This window comes from Urtica dioica, chromosome 10 (genome assembly GCF_054948205.1).
Source record: "Urtica dioica subsp. dioica isolate 48M chromosome 10, U.dioica_male_clone48M_v1_H2, whole genome shotgun sequence".
NCBI lineage: Eukaryota > Viridiplantae > Streptophyta > Magnoliopsida > Rosales > Urticaceae > Urtica > Urtica dioica.
This window is the reverse complement of record NC_142765.1, coordinates 24659907-24680560: the sequence shown is the minus strand read 5'-3', so window position 1 is coordinate 24680560 and position 20654 is coordinate 24659907. Positions and strand designations below refer to the sequence as shown.

Sequence of the window (20654 nt, the reverse complement as noted above, 5' to 3'; positions counted from 1 at the left end):
CAGGTGGATCGAGCATGAACATATTAGAGCCACAAATGATCTGCTACAATCGAAGATCTAATTAAACTTTATGAAGATAATATCGCATGTGTTGCTCAAATGAAAACAAAATTCATCAAGAGCTACAAAACAAAACATATCGCACCGAAGTTCTTTTTATTCATTCAGGAGTTGGAAAATAAACAATATTATCAACATCTAATATATTTGCTCTTGTGAGAACCCATTTGATCTCCTCACAAAAACGCTCCATTAAAATGCGTAAGTTTACAAAAATTTATAAATGAAAACATCCATGCATGTCAGCATGACGGATAGATTGCATGGATGTACTCTTTTTTCTTTATTATAATTTTTATCTTACTAAATTTTTGCTAATTTTTCCTAACGACTTTAAACGAGGCTATAAAAACACGTAAACATCGTATTATTTAGGGAAAATAACACATTTATACCCTGTGTTTTAGTGAAATGTCGAGTTTAACCCTCGGTTTTCAAAAATGTCGAGTTCATACCCTCTGTTTGACTAAAATGACGAAATTATACCTTCTGTTTAACTAAAATGATGAAATTATACCCTGAAATAGACAACAGTGTCACGAATATTCTTTTTATTGACTTTTCGTTGACGTTGACTATAATATTTATATATAAACACCAATTATCGTTAGTCATTCGTGCCATATATGTAATTTATTTAAAAACTAAAAAAATAAACAACAGTCTCTTAATCGTGAAGAACACAGAAAGAGGCAAATGGGTAAACATCGATAGTTGATAGTCATCAAAATCGCATATTCGAACAGAGAATCAAAGATTTAGAGTTACAATTCGAACACGGAATGAAGTTATCTCTTAGAATGTATGAGTTTTATTATTTAATTTCAATTTAAGGCTATTTTTATTTCAAAATTGAGAATTTGGAAGTTAGGGTACTGATTTAGATTTGATTCGGTTTTTCTTATATAAGAGTTAATATCAATGAAAGGGAGATTTGTGACGTTGTTATTCATTTCAGGGTATAATTTTGTTATTTTAGTTAACCAGAAGGTATAATTTCGTCATTTTAGTTAAACAGAGGGTATGAACTCGACATTTTTGAAAACCGAGGGTTAAACTCGACATTTCACTAAAACACAGGGTATAAATGTGTTATTTTCCCTATTATTTATTTCTAATTGATCACTTACTTGACTTTGTTGTACTCAATTTACCTATAATTACATATTCATGCATGAAGTAAAACATTATTTTCACTGCATAAAATTTTCACTCTCCCACTTTCTCACTCTATATTTTTTGTCTTCAATTATTAGTGGTAAAAGTGTTGTTGGTTTCAATTGCTCCTTCTGTTTACATAAATTTACCTAAAATATTTTTATACATAAATTTTCACTGCTATCTAAATAAAATGGGGAGCGATTCTATCGTTATTGATTATGATATACCTCTCTCAGCACAAAAAAAAAAAAAAAAAAAAAAAAAAAAAAAAAAAAAAAAAAAGATTATGGTCTGCCTCGAGGCTTAAACCCTACAAAAGCCAAGAACCCACCTTGAACACTTCTTCTTCTTCTTCTCCAATACCAAATATTAGAAAATAAAAAAATAAAAATGACAGCACTTTCAAAACTCTTACGATTCAGAAGATCTCCAATACCTCTGTCCACAGCGCTCTCTTCCCTTCTCTTCCCCAATCGCCGCGGCTCGGCCAATTCTTTACTTCCCAACGACCACACGTACTCTCTCTCTCTCTCTCTCTCTCTCTCTCTCTTCGTTTTCGGTGAAGCTGTTCTAAGGATTGAGTGTAATCGAGGCTGAGAAGAAAATGCAGGACCAGGTGTGGAGGAGTGTGCAGTTCGAGGTCTTTTTGTAGTGAAATTGACAATCTTAAAGCGAGGAGAGGAGATTGGGCTTGTCCTAAGTAAGTGCTCGTCGTCAACACAATCACTTTTCTTTTATATGTTTCAACTTTGAGCTTTATCAGAGCACTGCTACAACAGATATAACACAAATCAATAATCAATTTGGGCGAATGTGGGAAAGTTTAAACTTTTCTTCAGAATGTGGGAGAGTTTTTATGCGAGCTTCTTTACTTGATTGTACCATACCCAACTTAGCATGATTGGGAATTAAACAGTGTTTCGAGAAAGTATTCATCAAATCCCAATTTGCTTTTTTTCTTTCTTTCTTCTTTGTTTGAGAGTGAACCGTATTCGCTTCTCGAATTTGTTCCCTTGTCTGTCCAATACTACAGCTTATTCATTTTTTTATATTGTTGTTGCGCAGATGTACGTTCACTAACTTTGCTAAAAATTCACATTGCTTGAAGTGCGAAACTGTCGCCCCGGGAAACAGTGATTTCGAAAGGAGGCCGGGAGATTGGGCGTGTCCCAAGTAAGCCTCGTTTTCCATACATCTATGTAATTCGGTGAAACTAGTATAGAGCAAACAAACCTCTCGAGACATCCACTAGAACTCTCTCGTAACTTCCATTCTGTAAACTTGGTACAATGATGGTTTTTTTTTTAATACCAATAGTTGTTAGACGTAAAAGTAAGCCAATGCCATAAAAAATAAAGGAACGTGGGAAACCTAAACCCATTACAAAATAGCGCTCAATCCCTAATTAAATCAGAGAACGAAAGAATATTGGTAGTGAAATCACTACAGCTAGCATTAATCCACAAGTTTTTTTCCCGGCTGAGATTGCACTGGTGCCACGCTTAATGTACTGCAGTTGATTTTTTTATGATGTTGCTTCGCAGATGTAACTTCGTTAACTTTGCTAAGAATTTACGGTGCCTCAAGTGCAAACATACTGGGCCGAGTGATGTTGCACCCGACTTTCTGATGAAGCCGGGAGATTGGCTCTGTCCAAAGTAAGTCTCGATGTTCTTATAACTTCCTTTGCTCTTCGCTTTCTTATTGATTAACTTGTTATCTGCTAATATTGGCTTAAAATAACAAGTAAACAAGCATATCAAGAAAACAGCTGTTAGTGTTTTTTTTCCCGTGTCTCACATACTAACACCCTCAAGATCGAGGAAGAGTCTTTTTTTTTTTCCTTGCATATAGTTATTCATCCATATTGTACGTATGACATGTTCGAAAAGCAGTATTTGTTCCAAACATACAATTGGCCAAGATTTTAGTCTAAAAAGAGTAGTGATCGTTCTAAACCGACTGGTCCAGATATCTTTCATGGACTCTGATTTCTCTCGGTAATTATCCTTGGCAACTCCATTTTTTTATATTGCCATACAAATAAACGATTTGTCTGAAGTCGTCTCCATAAACAAACTTTTCTTGTTTTATATTTTTATTTGTTAACCTTGATCCAGAAGTAAGTTCTTCCTTTCCGTGGACAGTAATAACTGACCATTAAGCAAGAGGAATCCATTTGGATCTTTGTCCATGATGGCAAATGCCTTTACTCTTAAGTCCGAATAGCGTATGATGACAGATGAACCTCTAGATAGAAATATAGCATTCTTTATATTCCGGGGGCATGAAATTGAAATGTCAATAAAAAATGATTGACGAATTTATGTGTCGGGTGACACAATTGAAAAGAAAAAAAAAACATTAAGATTTTTTAATGAAAAAGTTAAGGTGTAGAGTAGGGATTGTGTGAAGCTTAAGAGCATGTTTGAATTACGACAATGCAATGACTTGTAATTTTCCTAGTAGACTATTCTATTGATCCATAGGCTTCCATATTCAGCTGCCAGTTCCCGAATTTTGCCAACAATAAGAAGTGTTTTCGGTGTGAAGAGCTAGCTCCCAAAAGAACGTTGCTGCCTGGAGAGTGGGAATGCCCATCGTATGTCTCTCTCTCTCTCTCTCTCTCTCTCTCTCTCTCTCTCTCTCTCTCTCTCTCTCTCTCTCTCTCGTACACTCTTCTACGCACCATGGACATGGTTTTTCATGCCTTACTTACACATTCTGACTTGCTATCGATCTTCCTGTAGATGCAATTACGTGAACTTCAGAAGAAACCTGGCATGTCTGAGGTGCCACATCGATAAACCCAAATTCAGCGACGAATGAGTACGGCATAAACAAGGCTAGTTCATAAATGATTTGAGACCCAAAGATGCCTTCGAAAGGATGTTTATCGGTTCCTTATCTTGCTGACTTTACTTGCTATCACTGCTTTGTGTAGCTCTTTGGAATTTTCAAGATCCATTGGGTGTTTTGCTGTGTTCAAAATCTAGAGTAGAAGAGTCAGAAGAGGTGGTTGACCTTAGTTTAGTCTCTTGAGAAACAGGCATAGATTGGAGATTTTGTTTATCAAGAACAATGAAAAATGAAAAATTGAAAAGGTGAATCAGGAGTGTGTATTCAACAAGAATTATATTTACTAATAAATGAATATTTACAAGTTACACCATAATTTACAAGTAAATATAATAAATATATAGCATTACTTTTCAAATATTCATAATATACAGGTGAAATGTTGACAATACTACACGGCATTTTTTAGAAAATTGATTTTGCGATGAGGCCTAATATTCATAATATATTGTTTACAATTGGAAGTATGTGTGTGTTAGAGATTTAAAAACTTAAATATAACGAGATTATTTTTAATTTAGATAGTTTATGTCTAATCTTTGTTTAGCTTTATTGACCTACTTTGGTACCACTTGCAAGAATTAAGACAACTAATTTTCATAAAAGAAAACTAATAGCACAATTGTAAGAAAAATGTACCAAAACTAATAACAAAAAATAATAAATCAATGAGCAACAATTCTATCGGTAATAAATCACTGTAAATTAGGATTTTAAATCTTTTGTGCCGTCATTTTTCTTGGGGCACGAGACCTTGGTGGTTTTACTACGGATGACTCGCGAGTTGGTGGATGTGCTTCTTTTTTCTCTATGTTTTCGTCTTCGATTTTGTCAAATTCGCCGTGATTTAAAGCATCTTGGAGGTCAGAATAGTCATCATTTCCACTATTATGAGACATTGGAGCTCAAAGTCGTCATCATTCCCACTAATGCGAGTCGTCAGTATACTCATGAGGATTTTTATTTATCTTATTTTTATGTTTTACTAATCTTGATATACATCTAGATTTTTTAACCATTATAATAAATTGAATTAACCATCAAAATAAATTAAATTACCAAAGCTAATCAAATTAAAAATACTAATTAATCAACATATTACGTATATAATCTCAAGACTATTCTTTTATGAACTTTTTTTGTTGGTTTAACTTATGACTTATGAGAATGAATTCATTTACTAAGGATATTACATTTATGGTTAATTGATGTGCAAAGGCATTTGTTGAATTTTGGCATATTTATTGCTAACAGATTAATAATATATATACGAATATGACATATATCTAGTTCTCAATTTCTAATTTTTGAGATTTAGTGAGTAATTTTTAAACTAGAACTCAAAAAAAAAAAATAAAAAAAAAATAAAAAATTCCTTCGTTGCTCGTTGTATATGATCGCATTAGTCAACACGAATATTAGTTTTAACTTTTAACATATTAATTCAACAATGACAATAATAATAATAATAATAATAATAATAATAATAATAATAATAATAATAATAATATCAATTTATTAAAATAAAATGAAATTAATCCTTTCTTTTTTTTATTTATTAATAAATTAATCCTTTCAAAAATGTCAAAAGCAAAATTATAAACCACTGTCGTCCCCTTCCCTCTTTCCCGAACCCTAAATCTCAATTGCAAACAAAAAACCAAAGCTTTGAATCCAAATTCTCAGCCAAAATGCGAAAAAAGATTTTTAACCTGAAAGTAGCGAAGCTGGTCGGAGAAGCAGCTCAGAGTTCAGGAAACGGACCTTCGCTTTTCTGCTATAAGCGCTTCACTTGCGTCAAAATGTTGCTTCCAAAGAGCACCTCTTACTTTCTCTTCGGCGTTGGCAATGTCAACAAGTAATTATCCCTTCTTCTTCTTCTTTTTTTTTTTTTCTTTTTATCTTTTTCTAATTTCGGTTGAATCGACGATAATGAGTCTGATGACTTCGATGATAATTTTCAGGGGCGAAAATTCAAAGTTTGGCGGCTCTAATCGCTTCAAACGTCGGTGAAAGACTGAGTTTTGTCTCCGAGTAAGTTCTCAACTTTCTTAATTATTTTTTTGCGGTTGATTTTCATGTATAAGGATATAACCGGATAGAGAATTATGAACAAGTTGATAGGTGATTTAATTGATTAGACTGCAAATAGCGAGATTTCACTGGTTGGGCAATTGGTGCGGAAGTGTATGAACACTGAATATTAGTATGAGCAATTAGTTTGTAGTTGTGTTAAAGTCTAGAATCACTAATGATAAAAAGGAATTATTTCAATATTTACAAATGCTATCTTTAATTATGTTGTTTTTATAGATACCTGTTGGTAACCGGGATCTTAGAAAATTCATGATCGGTAAAATCGGTAACGGTATTTCAATTTGCTATGAAATGGCCATCGGTGGCCGCTATAACAAAGTATTAGTATCGATAGCGGTATTGGTATTTTGAATCCTTGGTTTGTTGATGATTTTTATCCCGTTCACGGATATGGAAGTAGATATTTTATTTTGCGTCCATTTCAAAACTGGTAATTGAATGGAATTTTGAATTGTTAACGTTTTACTCCGTTGAGTATGAGTACTTGGAATGTTTTGCTAAATGAGCTTTTTCAGATGAAATTCCTGATTTTGTGTTTCACTTGGAGTAATTTAGTTTCACTCAGAGTAATTTGGGTTGCTTTTGGTTTATGTAATTTGAAACTGTCTGAACTTTGAATCTTTTTTTTTTTTTGGGCAAAGGCTACCGAAGATATATACAGGACAGAGCATTCCAAAAAGAAAAATTTAATTCTAGCTTTTTTTTTTTCCCCTGCTTTTGTGGCCTTCTGTTCTTTGTTGATTAACTAATCTCCTGTGGCCATAGTATCTCGTCATCTGAAAGAAAATTATTATGAACCAATCTTTCTCAATGAGATTTTGTAGACGCAACTTTTTCTTATTTTTATTCTATCTGCAAGTTTTTGAAGTTTTTTGATATGCAGGTTCTGACTGCTTTCAATTCGGGTCGTGCCATAATTTGTTTCTCTCAATCAAACTGCAAGCGAGAGCGTAGTTGAACTTGTCCAGGCAGTCTTGTTCAGCCTTTTTAAGAGTTCAGTTCTGATTTGTGGATGTTGGAATAAAAAAATTTCCACTGGTAATTTGAATTACGCCCAAAAAAAAATTGTAAATCGATTTGCAGTTTTGCCTTTCCGGTGTATTTTCCAGGAACAATTTGACCGACCTTCTTTAAGCTTATTCTTTTGAAATTAAATTATACAATCGTGGTGAAGATGATCAACTAATTATTTTTCTTGTTCTAACTTTATACAACAATTTTTGGTCCCTATTAGTAGAGCATATTGTGATTCTTAAAAAATAAAAGTAGAATATTGGGAAGTCGTGTTAAATAAAAGATTTGGAAAAATCAAGCTCTCCACTAGATATTCCCACCGCCACCGACGTTCTTGCCTTAGACAAATGACGTTAATAGCCACGAATTATTAATAAACATAGTCTAGTTAATAATATTTATGTATATACATAAGATGGTTAACTCATATTTGTATTTTTTTTTTCTCCCGCTAGAAGCAAAACTATTAATAAAGAAATCAGCATCGTGACAACTTGGGAGATCAAGCAACCACAATAACCATAATGTTTCCTAAATCGTGAAACATTCCAACAAAGCTTTTATTTAGTTCTTATACTTAGGCAACTATAATCTTCTTCTTTTTAAAAAAAATCATGTCTATCAACCGCGTAACTTTTAACAAAAGGGACACTAAATAAAGGGTATACCAATAAAACAAAAAAACCATAGCCAGGGCAAATTGCATTTGCATTTGCATTTAATCCCAGCCCTTCCTGTATAATAGTACAATTAGCCATCCAAATTAATTTTTCCAACTAAAATCACAAAGAAGCTGTACAGGAGAGAAAAGTGATCAGTTAGGCACTGGTGGCGCAACATGATCATCCGGAAGCTGCGGAGCTGGAACATCTCTGGCTCCGGCCCTGGCTCCGGCAACCACAGCGTGTCTTCGTTGCCGTTCTCGGAGATACAAAACAGCGATGAGACACGCGACAAGAGTGAGTATCGTCGTGTTTCCTTCCTCAAGCAAAACGTTCTCCACCCAGTCTTCCACTCTGGGGAACACCCCGGGTAACGAATCGATGAAACTCACCTGCGCATGTAACGATGTCAGTGAGAAATAAGGGCGAGAATTCGTTGAAGATAAATCATGTAGCCGTTATTCCAAATGAAATGTTTTATCGAGGCTAAACCAAATTAAAATGTAATCATGGACAATTAATGCAGTTGCAAGTTGTTCCAAAATTTGGCAGAGTGGAATCTCGACCTAAGCATTTTAATCCGCAGAGATATATTCAGAATTTCAAATACAGAGTAGACTATATCCCGGAATATCAATTTTTCTGGGGGCATAGTTAAGATCACGGCTATGATTTAGCACCACTACACAGAGACAGTGATGATGGAATGAGACTCACCAGGAAGCTGTCGGCATAGTTGTTTCGGATCCACAAGCTCATAAGAGCCAGCGTGACAGGTAATTTCCCATTGCGATCAGCCTGAAGGGACTCATCATAGTACCGCTTGGCCAAATAAAGATCCAAAGGAAGCCCTAGACCATGCTCATACATATAACCAAGGTTGAACATGGCTTGAGCGTTCTTCTGCGCCTTGGCATGCGTGTACGCATCAGCTGCACGCACATAATCTATCTCCATACCCTACAAAACAAAAAAAAAACCCCCCATTTATTCATTGGAAAGCTCAACACAATCAAGTACCCACTGAAAGACTTGTATTGCAAGAAATTCGAGATTAAGACATACCCGGCCGTAATAGTACGCATCGCCGATGAGCAAAGCTGCGTGCTCGTTGCCCTGTTCGGATGCTTGCCACCACAGGGAATGAGCACGGTGGTGCCTTTCCTCGTCTGAGCAAAATCCAGACTCTCCAATGCACACGCTGTCCTCTCCGTACTTGTCGAGAATCCAGGCAGCGTTGCTCTGTGCTACTTCATAGCCCATCTCAGCCATCCTCGAGTACAAGAATAACGCCTTTCCCACGTCCCCTTTCAAGAATGACTCCAGTGCCCACCTAGAGAAAGAACTCCACGGTCCTCTCTCCGCCACTAGTTTATATAACACAGTAGCCTGAAAGTTGAATCAAAATAATTTACATGAAAATTTGCATCCCTTGGTATTTTGTGTATGTTCAGTCTCTGAGTGGAGTGAAATTGGATGTTGACGCCCAATCTCCAAAATCAAATGACCAACTATTTGTAGGCACACTTTTGACCAGTAGTGTCCGGTTGCAGTCGCGTAGTTCTATAACATGACTGGGAATTCGCTCGTTTTTTATTCAAATTAATAGTTCCTTGCCTCTACAGTTTTTTTGCTTTACTTTTTATAAGCTAAAATGTTAGACACAACCAAGAATTTGGTGACAGAAATTCAATCTCATGCAACTTCCCAAAATTCTAATCGTCTTTGACAAAGAAAAGATAAATTGATGTATTCTATGTGAGTAGCAGAACTTCCACCATGTCAACACGAACAAAACAGGGCAAAGAAAGCCTCAAAGACAAACCATGACATAGATTAAAAGATAGGAAATACTCGGTTGAAACAGAATGCAAAGATGTCATGCAAAAAGTAATCGTATAATGAAAAGACGACCGAACTATGGGAAAATATTTTGAAGAATGATTACCATAGTGAGATCCTTCTTGAGCCCGATTCCCTTATGAAACATCTTTGCTAGCTGGTAAAATGCCTTTGGTTGACCAGCATTGGCAGAAACCATAAAAAGGTCACATGCACGTTTCAGATCTTTCTTCACGCCAAGCCCTTTGAGATACACTACACCCAGGTTATACTGCCACTGCCCACCACCACCACCAGGTTCTTCAGTTTCAGAAGCCTTCTCAAAATACTCTCTTGCCTGTATAAATGATTGTTTACCAGTCAATTTTAAGCTACAGACCAGAATCAACATTCCAGACACAAGGGAACATAAACAAAGGAAAAAAAAAATATCATAAATAAGAAAACACTGTCAATAATGTACAGATAATGCAGAAAACTGATGAATCATCTGTAACTGATTGTCTACAAGACTATACAAACTAGCATAACTGCCTAATAAACTATTATTGTTCATCAACATAAAGATCACCGTCAAAATGCTTCTTTCTGTTCTCTCCCAAGATTGGCCTAGCGCGATCTAGTTTGTACTTTGCTTCCTTCTAGATGAAGCTTTCTTTCTTCCTATTCTAATATATTTTCTGTTTCTTAAAAAAAAGATTTATCAGAAAAATGCATGGAGAAATAAAAGCACGAAATAATAACTGAAGAAGAATCATATGCATGATATGAGAATGTATTAATTTCATACGCAATGGATTACATCCAACCACAGTCCTATTAATTTACTGGCACAGCCTTAAGTCAAAAGCTTACGTCCTAGTTCACAAAAGTAGAACAACTTTTTTTTAGAGGCCCTAATTAAATCTTTTATCATATCATTTAGTGACCATTAGAAAAAACACTAAGTAAGGCCCTAATTAAATCTTCTACCAGATGTTTCTCTATTGATCTTCATTTGAAGACGAATCTTTTATTTAATTAAGAGAAGGCAATGCCATACAACTCTAAGGCATTGGTTCACTGGTAAAGAATATAATCTGCGAGTTTGATTAAGGCGGATCTCAAAGGTTCAAATCCTGGAGCTAAAAACCAAATATTCATGGTGTCCTGAATCCTTTGGGTTGGGGAGCCTGGGTTTCCATTAAAAAAAAGGTGTAATACACGGAAAAATATATTGTATCCTTAAAACAAGACAAAAGTGCATCACGAAATCACAAAACCAGAAAGTTGAGAAGAATAAAAAAAACGGATTGTTCGAAAACTCGGAGCAAAGAGACCACATTAGACTATAACGATACTGGAAGTCTTTGAAACCCAAGGACGCCCACAATGATACTAAGACCATATACACTGGACTTATGGCTGCAACTAAAGTTTCGTAGCGAACATTCAGTGAAGAGTTTTAGTACACTAATAATTTAGTAAACTACACGATCACATATACAAATATATATATAGCCGAACCAAACAGTAGTCTATGATCAGTAGGGAAAGAAGCATTCAATCTTACTTTAGTGTAGTTTCTCTCTTCTACTCCGTAGCCTTTGATATACAAATAACCCAGTCCATTATAAGCAGAATAAAGCTCCTGTCTTGATGCAAGAGTCAACCATTCCAGTGCTTTAGTGTAGTTCCTCTCAACTCCGGCTCCCCTAGCATAGATCTCACCCAGCACCTCCATTGACCTCGGCTCGCCCTTCTCCACAGCTTTTAGAAACCAATTGAAGGCCTTGGCGTGATCTCGCCGCAATCCTCTTAGTCCAAAATAGTAAAAAAGACCCATCCTGTACATAGCCCCAGCATTTCCTTTCTCTGCCTGGTACTCAAGAATTTGAAAATCCTCATCCTCTTCCCCTCGGAATTTCCTGAAAGCCTCCTTATTCTCCTCTGCTCCGTTATGGATCCTCACTGGTTCTAGAACTGGAGAATCTTTGGAAATCAAGAAGCTTTTCACAGCTACATCAGCCAACTCGGAATATAGTTTCACTGCTTTCTCAAACATCTGTAACCAAGGAAAAAATGAAAAACCAATCCCACATTTGTAAACATTATATAGGCAGCCGGAGTTTTCCTTATAAGCAAACATAAATTTGTCTTAAAGAGCCATAATACATGAAGTCAAATCCATACAGATAGTTTCGTTTACGTTCCCCAAAACCAAAGACAACAAATTCAATTGAGAGGGCCCCTAGTTTCCACCTCTAGTCAACAAAAATTAATATAAAGGAAATTAAACAATGTATGCCTTAATCATTTACCTAGAGTAGCGGAGTTTGAGTGGATACGGATTTAAAAAAAAAAAAAAAAAAAAAAAAAGAAAAAAAAAAAAGAAAGTGATTTACACTGTGTGCGTGTGTGTTTCATAAGAGGCCATGGTGCACATAATCACAGACTCTCAGGTTAGCGAAAATGTATGTTGATGGAATAATATAACAATTCAATACTCTGACACTCATTACCTTTCCTACACAATCAAGTTTCATAAACCCCACAATTAAACAACAATTTCAGAATTAGTTGAAAGAAATTAAAATACTGAAAAAAAAAATCCAGTCCTAGATAATAGAATGAAAAGAGAAATTGTGCATTCACTGTTATAAGTGTGCATTATATGCATACAACTAATCTGTAAACTATATGATGCTTCTTTCAGTCCAAATGCAATTTCAAACTGTTCCAAATCCAATATATTCCTATACACGAAGTGATCAAATTAAGTAAACAGCAGAGAAATCGAAACTCACATCTTGCTTGAAGTAAGTATAAGCAAGAGTCATCTTGGACTGCATATTCCCTCCCTGAGCCGCGAAGAAATGGTACGTGAAAGCTTTAGCCTTATTCTTCTCCCTCATCTGTCCCGTCCCGTACAGAAACCCTAGGACCGACCGCGCGTGCGCCGAGTCGCCTGAGCTTCCACCGGAGGCCGCGACGGCCTCGATCTCCGACACGGCCTCTTCCACCATAACCTCAACTCCAGAGTTCACGGCGACGATCATCTTCTCAACAGCGGAATAGTAGCGCGATTCGCCGGCGGCCTCGGCGGCGGCGGGGGACGAGTCCGGCTCGAAGATCCGGCGCCATGAGCCTGGATCGAGCTCCTCGTCGGAGGAATCTCCGAGCTCGTCCCACTCGGACGAGTCGGGATCGGCGTTGGCCGAGTCGGAATCGGGCGGGTTGGTGATGTCATCCTGGGAGATGACGAGAACGAAAGGCCTGGCGAGGAGAGAGAGTGGGAAGAGAGCGAGGATCAGGAGGAGAGAAAATGCCAGTCTCCGCATTTGCGGTTTTTGTCGGTTTCACGGGAAAACGAAAACGAATTTTCCAGGCTGATTTATTTATTTAATTGCGTTTTTCTGGTTAGATTTGGGTTGAACTTTGAAGATGGTGGTGATGAGTTTGGAAGGGCAAAAATGGGATATAATGTTGGATTTATATATGTTGTGCTTTTCCGTGACACGTAAAAGATGGCAATCCTTCCAATACGTTAATGCCACGTAAGCCTTTCGAGCAAACAGTAATTCTAACCATAAACACGATTATTCTTTCACTGCACGGTTTTCCTACGAGGAAATGCAGGCGTAAATATCTAATATTTTTTAAAACATATATTTAAATATTTATTTTATACACGACAAAATATTACGAGGAAATGCAGGTGTAAATATCTAATATTTTTTAAAACATATATTTAAATATTTATTTTATACACGGCAAAAATATTTTTGACGCAACGGATCACATCAAAATAGTGACAATTTTGTAACGAAATTAGATCGATTTGAATTTTTGATGAGCTTCAGATTTTTGTAACGATATTATATCTAATTCCAAAACAATGAATTAAGAAATGTAAATTTATAAGAAAGTAGAAACAACTCGGGGGTTTTATATTGAGAATATTGATCGAAAGATTATAGAAAAATAATTATCAAATAAGAGAATAATAAAAATGATGTCACTTGCTTAATCGAGCCTATGGATTGAGTATTTATAGCTGGAGTAAGTGATTCGCGAGCTCCGACCATCAAGAGCCACGTCGTGCGTCGAATCCACATCTCGTCGTCCTTCAGCGTGACACTTGTTGGCGTTGATTTGGTCTTTGTGAGACGGTTATGAGATGTGTGCTCTGGTAAATATGTGTTGTTCGGGTCTTCAGAGAGACACTTCATCATTTTTTGTTGAATTTAGTTAAGTCATCTTGCAAAAGGAGCAGCTCGCGAATGTGGATCACCATGCCTGATCGCTTGATTTGATATTGTTGAGTCAATTTTATGAGCTTGGGCCACACTATGCTTAATTTAAGTACGACCCAATGCGTAGTTAATGGAGGACGAAGTTAAACATCAACAAATACATAATATTAAGTTTCAGTTGCACCGTTATATAAAATCATTTAAATTTGACAGAATCCACGTGACACCATTGAATTAAACATAATTTAGTATTTTTTTTCTTAAAGTTACTAACCATTGATTATATCATTCGTATAACAAAACAATTAATCAAAATATCTTTATTTTTAATAAGACAATAATGATATTACTAAAAATTATTTTAAAAAATAAGCATTTTTCTATAATAAAGAATAGGATAAATTACAAGAATACCCCCTGAACTCGAAGCTCGGTAACAACTCACCCCCTAAACTCGAAATTTCCACAAAAACTACTCTGATCTTTCAATTTTGTTGAATTGCGCCCCTTCCGTCTATTATTTTCAATTACCATCCATGACAAACCCACGTTTTCGACACGTGACCCATCAGCGAGGTCAAATTATTTCATTTTATTATTATTATTATTATTAACATTAATCCAAATAATAATTTAATCTTTAAATATATAGACCTGCTAAATCAAATCTCTGTATTTTATTTAAGAAATAAAAAAAAAGTAGATCTGAATAAGCTCAAAATTCTCAGATTTCCTATTTCTTTGACTTCTTCACCGACGTCTCACCATGGGTGGCGATCACGACTTCGCACCCGTGTCTGATCTTGAAGCCCTGCTCTTCGATCGACTGACCGCCCACGATCGACACCACTCTGATGCCGAGATAGTGCGCGAACTTGATGGTCTCGTCTTCGATCTGCTGTGCGAGCTCGGGGGTCGGCGCCATCACCACCACAACTTGCTCTCCTCCCACTTTCTCATCGAACAAGGGATCTTCGAGCCTTTCTCATCCCAGCGCGGAACCCTCGCCCGAACAAGAGCTGAGCCTCGTGGGGGTTCTGGTACAGCACGTTCATGTCCTGAGACGTGTCTTCTCTGTTTTCCCAGTCAAAGAGAACCGGAACTTCTCGCTGGGCTTGATCACGCGCTTCTTCGGCTTCTTCGACCCCATACACTGCTCCTTTATCGCCGCAAGCTCTTTCTCTTGCTCTCGCCCGATTTGCTTCGCCTTGCCTTCGTCTTCGCGCTCTCTCTCGCGATTCTTCCTATCGGAATCCCAGTCTCGATCTCTTTCCCTATCTCTGTCTCTGTCTCGAACAGACCTATTATCCCTATCTTGTTGACGGCGTTTCTGTTCCTGGAACTCATCTTGGAGGCGTTGGAGAGCCAGTTGCTCGCGCTGTTCCTTCGTAAGGAACACTGGCTTCGGGAGTCCGCCGGCCGAGGTCGGCTTCGACGGGTCTTCCAACGGTCGTTTCATTGAGGGCTAGGGTTTGCTCTGAAGAAAATCTCTGAATCCGACTTTGCTCTGTCCAAATGGAACAGAGAGGATTAGAGAGGATAGTTGGGGATCTTTTTTGATGTTCTGATGTTCTCGAAGCTGAGTAAGAGTGAGAGTTATTGAGAGGGATGATGGTTTATTTAATTATTTAAGCAATATTAATTTTCCCTTCAAATAATAATAACGTGAGAGTCATGTGCTCATTTTAACGGAATATTTTTGACAGAAGGAGCAATACTTTAACAGAATGAGAGTTCATGTGATTTTTTGTGACTTTTTCGAGTTCAGGGGGCAGTTCGTTACCGACCCTTGAGTTCAGGGGGCATGAGTGTAATTTATCCTAAAGAATACTATCCATGCTTGATTAATTTGAATGATATCTTAACTTGTGATATGTTATTATCCGAGCTAAGTATTTAGGAGATCAATCTTACTCAAAACTTCAAAGTAGTTTTACATCAATTAGTGTTTAAAAAAAATAGCAGGAAGCGATAGTTAGCAGAGCTCGTCGATCTTCCAATGTCGATTCAACTCAAGCTCTCGAGAACCAGTCGCGTCTATCGTCCTTCGGTAAGCCCTCTCTCTCTCTCTCTCTCTCGTAAGACCCTTAATTTCGCCGATTCCGTAACGATCATGGTGGTTTCGAAGCTCAGGAACCCCTCGAGGGAAAAATCATCGTCAACTCTTCTTCGTCAATCTCCCACTACGGCGTTCGTATCACTGTCGGTGGCACCGTGAATCTCCAGGTACGAATATCTCTTTTTTTTTTCGATGATCTCCCGAGAAAGTTCTGAATCTCAATTTGCATGATCGACGAAACATATTAGAAGTCCGCAATGAGCGAGCGACTGTATATATTTTTTTTTAATCTTGATTAACACTATAGCTGTTATTAGGTTCGTGGAGGATCAGCAGGAGTTATAGAATCTCTCTATGGTGTTGTAAAGCCTATTCCAATTGTGTAAGTTTGCCAAAGTTCATTGCTTTAGTTGGGTTTTATAGAGAATACCATGTTTATTTGCGACAAAAGCTTCATTTTGCTTTGAGGTTTAAAACTATTATGTTTTAGTATAATGTAGATATTTTATTTTTCTTTTTTAAACTAGAAGTACAATGTAGAAATGTCTTAGGATTTTTTTTTTGGGTTAAATTTTGTTCTCTCGATCGGATATTGTGAATAATTTGTTGTCTGATTTGGAAGCAGAAATAAGACGGTGGAGATTAGACCTTCTGGAAAAATTGGTGCTGGTACAACAGAGGTACTTTCTTGGCACTGACATTTATCTTATTTCTTTAATTGTTGATGCCATGGAGTGAATATGCACTACCAGTGTTGGGAATTTGACTACTGTTGATTTAGGGATCTCTAGTCTCTGTAGGATTCTAACTTTCTTTGCTATGATTGTTTAGGAATTCGATTACTCTTTCGTAGCAGATCTATTTTGCCAACAATTGTTTTTAGATGTTTGTTATATGATATGTCATATACTTGTACAGAATAATGTTAGATCATCATTTTAAAACATTGCTTTATATATTCTTCAGTTTAAATCTTGTATTTTTTTTCTTCTTCTTATGGACATTGAACTTGTGAAGATACCTAATTTCATGGAGTGAAAATTCCTTCAAAAGTGCTCGTATTTTTTGTTTTCTTTGTGTCAGATACCATTTTCTGTGTGCATGAAGAAGCCAAGAGAAAAGATCATGGAAAAATTCTACGAGACCTTCCATGGAACAGATATTAGCATTCAGGTGAATATTTCAGTTTAGCATTCTGGTAGTTTCAACCTTTTCAAACTTTGCTGAAAAGACACGGCCTTCTTAACTATCTTTCCTTAGTATCTATTGACTGTAGATTTGGCTAGAGGGTATCTTCATAAATCCTTGTCTGCAACAACTGAGTTCATAGTTGAAACCGAGAAAGGTAGCTTGTAACCGAATGAGGTATTGGTTCATATTTTTCGTCTTGCTCTCCGGGATAGCTAAAAAGATTTTTTTTTTTTTTTTTCTCTTTCCCTATTCATTTTTAGCTGATGCTCTTGAGGGTCCGATTCCTCCTGAAATGGTGATCTTCTATATTACCCAGGACACTCAAAGACATCCTCTACTTCCCGAATTAAAAGCAGGTCTATTCTTTGCCTCTCTCTCCTTTACACTTTGCCTTCTAGCTGTCTCTTTCTTTTTTACTAATCAATGTTCATTTACGATATCAGACCACAACCATATTACTGATATATAATGTCCTGCAATTAGGTGGCTTTCGGATTATTGGAAGAATATCCACTCAATGCTCTTTAACTGAAGCCATCACCGGAGAACTAACGGTAGAAAAGTCTGCGGTGCCAATTCATTCCATTGATTTACATTTGCTTCGAGTAGAGTCGATTCTGCTCGGGGAAAGAATTGTAACAGAGACTTCGCTTGTTCAAACTACCCAGGTACGCAATATCTTAGGACAATAATCTTGAGATGAATTTCATATGTTGCAAATGACATTTTCCGTATTTGGTTGAATTAATTCTAATAGATAGCTGATGGAGATGTGTGCCGAAATATGACTCTTCCCATATATGTGATACTTCCGCGCCTTTTAACTTGTCCCACAGTTTTGGCAGGGTATGTAATCTCACAATCCCACAGCCTTTTGACTTAATAATATTTCTTTAGTTAGGGTATGTTGGAATCTGGAAAATCTGAGGGGGAAAATAAGAATACATTGTATTTTCCTTGTGTTTTGATTGAGGAAAATTCAAGGAAAAATGTATTACAAAAATTGAGATTTCAATTTCCTAGGTAAAATGTGTGAAAAATGAAAATCCAAGCAAAAATTTTGGTTCTCTTGTGTAGCACTGTTGTGACTCCCTTTCCATAATAATTCCTTAGAGTTTCAAACAAAGTCAAGAATTTTGTTTTTTTTCCCTTCATTTTCCTTTAGCTTTTTATTTTCCAACGTAAAATCAAAGTTCCAAATGTAGCCCTGCCTATCTTCCGGCCCTTTTTCGAACACCTTTGACAACGGCGAGTAAGAGATCTAACTAAACCACGTGGTTTTATTTGCGCAGTCCATTCTCTGTCGAATTCAAGGTTTTAATTGTGATAAGCTTTAAGTCGGAGCTGTCCAAACTACACTTGAAGTCGGATCCGAAAGTTCCTAGATTGTGGGTAAGATAAACACCATCCCAGTTTTTCAGCATGGAATATTCTGTGCTATTTTCTAAATTCGCTGACTTTTTTCTTCGTGGCTTGTAGTTAGGAATGGAAACATTGCCTTTAGAACTTGTACGGACAAGATGACAGTCAGAGAAAGCCAGCGATTTGCTGAAGATGGTTGTGTAGGAAATCTTGTGTGAATCAGAACCCCTTTGGTGAAATCAGGAAATTTATCGAAGTACTTTAGAGAGACGAAACAGCCAGTTAGATGACAGTTGAACTCCTGTACCATGACAGAGCACTTTTAGACATCGTAGAAATGTTGATTGTGTGGGAAAAAAACAACTAACGACACGTTTGTTCGAAAAATAAAATAGAATGAAATCATTTTTTTTTAATTCGAAGAGCTTAGATTGGAATTATTGTTCATTTGACAAAATGATCATCTTTATGAACTCCAAGACTGAGAACGGGGTATCGACTTACAAGACCAAGGAAGACAAAGCTCGAAGGGTTTGACAATGGCGTCTAGGACTGAGAACCATCGCATTTCAAACTCATTAAAGCAACTCAAATGTCAAGAGTTCCTCACTTGCAACATATCAACAATATATATAGATATACACACCGTTGATGTACCTTTATCTTTCGAGGCTCAAACCAAAGGCTCATATGTTTTCGCAATCAAATCTTTTTATCTCCTATTATCGTTTATTGTAATCTTATTTTCATACCAACTCAAGATATGTTTTTGGGACTCTTGTGTAATAATGAGTGGGAATCGCGTAGCCAAATTTCGCAATGTTAGAAAATCGCAAGTTGAGGGGGACAACCGATGCGTGATGGGTAGTATCCAAAGTTGTCTTACTTGTGCAGATTGGAGGTTATGGCCTTTGTTTTCGGCTATTTTTTTATTTTGCTTCTTTTTTTTTCTTCGAGCTTATCGTGTTTAAGTGGGTTAATAGGAGTGCGAACTTCGCAGCTCATGCTATGTGTCAATAGGCCGCCAAATATCGTGTTCCCGGTTTTGCAGTTTTGGGGAACTTCCGGCCCTTGTGCACAAAAGTATAAATGGTAAGTTATAGGGATACTATTTCATCTCTGTCGCACCTTCTTAGTTGTTAGGCCTCTTCTTTTGTTAAAAAAAAAAAAAAAAAAAAAAAAATCAAACATGTATCTGTTATGCATATATAAAAGCAATATTTAAATAGGCGTAAACGAGCCTCAAGGCAATTTTTGTTTTGGAAGCGACGCGTAAGCCGTGAAAGTTAGACATAAATAACATAGAAATTATATAAATTTATGCCAAATCCACTTCCATAGTTTTTTAATAAGTTTGAAAACAAAAAATAAGGGAAAACAAAAGAGTTTTAGACTCATAAAGCTAAGTCAAACACTCAAATCTTATTTAGTTCAACACTAAATGTGGAGAATCGTAATCGCACGTTTAAGTTTGCGATTAAATTAAAAACCTAAAAAGACCCAGAAAAAACCCAAATATTTAAATTTGTGCCAATTTTTTTTTTTTAAAAGCAGCCATTTTACCAGAATATGATATTATAGATTTTTTTTTTTTTTTTTTGAAGCCTTATAAAAATATTCAATGATGAAAGATTTTGAACTATGTGTACACAGCGTTTCTGACCAGTGACCATTGCCAGAATACAATGTTAAATTTGTTGTTTCCTTTACAAGAGTTCATTTTCTTTTGGTTTAGAATGATATCCAATCAGGACGGTCGTTGAATATGTTAAATATATGCACGAATATCTTGTACTCCTATCACGTCGACGTGCTTAGCAGGATTAGTTTGTGCTTTGATAATACCTCATTCCATAATAGCAACATGAGACCGTATATATTCTAGAATTGCCTAATCAACCTTTTGATTTTTTTTATTTTTTTTTATTTTTCTTTCTTGCCCACGCTTTTATTTATGAACGTTGAATACATGGCCTAGCTTTAATACTAATAAATAACTGTACCCATCAATGTTAAATTTAATTATTACCCATCCTTACAAAAGTCCAGTATTATTCATCGGTTCAAAAGTAGGTGATTTAGTCATCATGGAAGGAGAAATAAGAACATAAA

The 20654-nt window shown here is 36.4% G+C and overlaps 2 protein-coding genes and 2 long non-coding RNA genes across 4 annotated transcripts; 3 read left to right on the top strand and 1 right to left on the bottom strand.

The window, feature by feature from the left end:
- The first annotated feature begins 1566 nt into the window (after positions 1-1566).
- Positions 1567-4398, top strand: LOC149384377 (uncharacterized). The gene is made up of 5 exons (XR_016301847.1): positions 1567-1921; positions 2287-2394; positions 2766-2879; positions 3725-3823; positions 3972-4398. It is a non-coding gene; the product is annotated as an uncharacterized LOC149384377 (long non-coding RNA).
- Positions 4399-5674: 1276 nt separating this feature from the next.
- Positions 5675-7363, top strand: LOC149384376 (uncharacterized). Its single transcript, XR_016301818.1, has 3 exons — positions 5675-5938; positions 6045-6114; positions 7061-7363. It is a non-coding gene; the product is annotated as an uncharacterized LOC149384376 (long non-coding RNA).
- Positions 7364-7843: 480 nt separating this feature from the next.
- EBS5 (HCP-like superfamily protein) lies at positions 7844-13137 on the bottom strand. Its single transcript, XM_089628941.1, has 6 exons — positions 12482-13137; positions 11248-11739; positions 9802-10032; positions 8919-9242; positions 8571-8813; positions 7844-8245 (listed from the first exon to the last, which is right to left on the bottom strand). The coding sequence occupies exons 1-6, from the start codon at positions 13013-13015 to the stop codon at positions 8006-8008; spliced, it is 2064 nt and encodes a 687-aa protein (XP_089485067.1). The 5' UTR covers positions 13016-13137; the 3' UTR covers positions 7844-8005.
- Positions 13138-15821: 2684 nt separating this feature from the next.
- LOC149384374 (Vacuolar protein sorting-associated protein 26) lies at positions 15822-19378 on the top strand. The gene is made up of 11 exons (XM_089628154.1): positions 15822-15980; positions 16064-16156; positions 16307-16371; positions 16615-16669; positions 17073-17162; positions 17250-17334; positions 17441-17536; positions 17664-17848; positions 17938-18026; positions 18473-18572; positions 18660-19378. The coding sequence occupies exons 1-11, from the start codon at positions 15930-15932 to the stop codon at positions 18702-18704; spliced, it is 954 nt and encodes a 317-aa protein (XP_089484280.1). The 5' UTR covers positions 15822-15929; the 3' UTR covers positions 18705-19378.
- The last annotated feature ends 1276 nt before the right edge of the window (positions 19379-20654 follow it).